Source organism: Saprolegnia parasitica (assembly GCF_000151545.1).
Source record: "Saprolegnia parasitica CBS 223.65 unplaced genomic scaffold supercont2.741, whole genome shotgun sequence".
Taxonomy (NCBI): Eukaryota; Oomycota; class Saprolegniomycetes; order Saprolegniales; family Saprolegniaceae; genus Saprolegnia; species Saprolegnia parasitica.
In genome coordinates this window covers 1-717 of record NW_012157135.1, presented here as the reverse complement: position 1 = coordinate 717, position 717 = coordinate 1, and the positions used below count along the sequence as shown (strand labels likewise).

Genomic DNA, 717 nt, shown 5'->3' with positions numbered 1-717 from the left:
CAAATGAACCCGAGCTCCCGTAATATGACGGGAGCTCGTCTGTATATCTGTGTATATTCAAACGACACACTGCACGCCGATGCCAACAGCGTGTGGCAGACGAGGCGGCGACGTGACGTGTTGACAGAAATGAAAAATGATAAGGATGTACTAGTACTAGTCTGCATTAACTCGCATAGACGCGGAGGGCCGTGCCAATAAAGATCATGCACGTGCCGGCGGCAAGAATGCACATGTTGCGGCGGCCTTCAATCTCCTTGAAGTAGACCGCCGACCAGAGCATCGACACCATTGCGGGGCCGATCGCGGTGAGGGGGTAGACGAGGTCAAAGCCGAGGTTGCCGGCCGAGAGGAGCTGGCCCGCGAGACCTGTCGCCCAGAGCAAGCCCGAGACGTACGCTGGGCGGAGCGCGCTGCGGGGCATGCGGCGCTTTCGGATGCGGTGCACGGTCGAGTAGAGCAGAAAGGCGATCGTCGACGTGATGTAGATGCCCATGCACTGGCTAAAGAGAAAGTTGAGCGGGTTGCAGTCCTTCCCGGCGTGGTTGCACGCCTGCTGCCAGAGCACATAGGGCGTGAGGCAGTTGCCGAGGAGGCACCCCACAAAGAGTGCCAACGCAATGCCAACAACGCGGCGCTTCTTCTCGTCCGAGCCAATGTCTTCGGCGCCTTCGACACGCTCGTTGGGAATCGTAAAGGGGCCATAGTTGGGCAATT

At 58.7% G+C, this 717-nt stretch overlaps 1 protein-coding gene across 1 annotated transcript; it reads right to left on the bottom strand.

Annotated features, from left to right (window-relative positions):
• Positions 1 to 166: 166 nt before the first annotated feature.
• SPRG_17730 (hypothetical protein) lies at positions 167 to 643 on the bottom strand (the record flags this gene model as incomplete). The annotated part of the gene is made up of 1 exon (XM_012357120.1): positions 167 to 643. A coding segment is annotated over one exon (477 nt), but the record flags the coding sequence as incomplete, so codon positions are not given.
• Between the last annotated feature and the right edge of the window lie 74 nt (positions 644 to 717).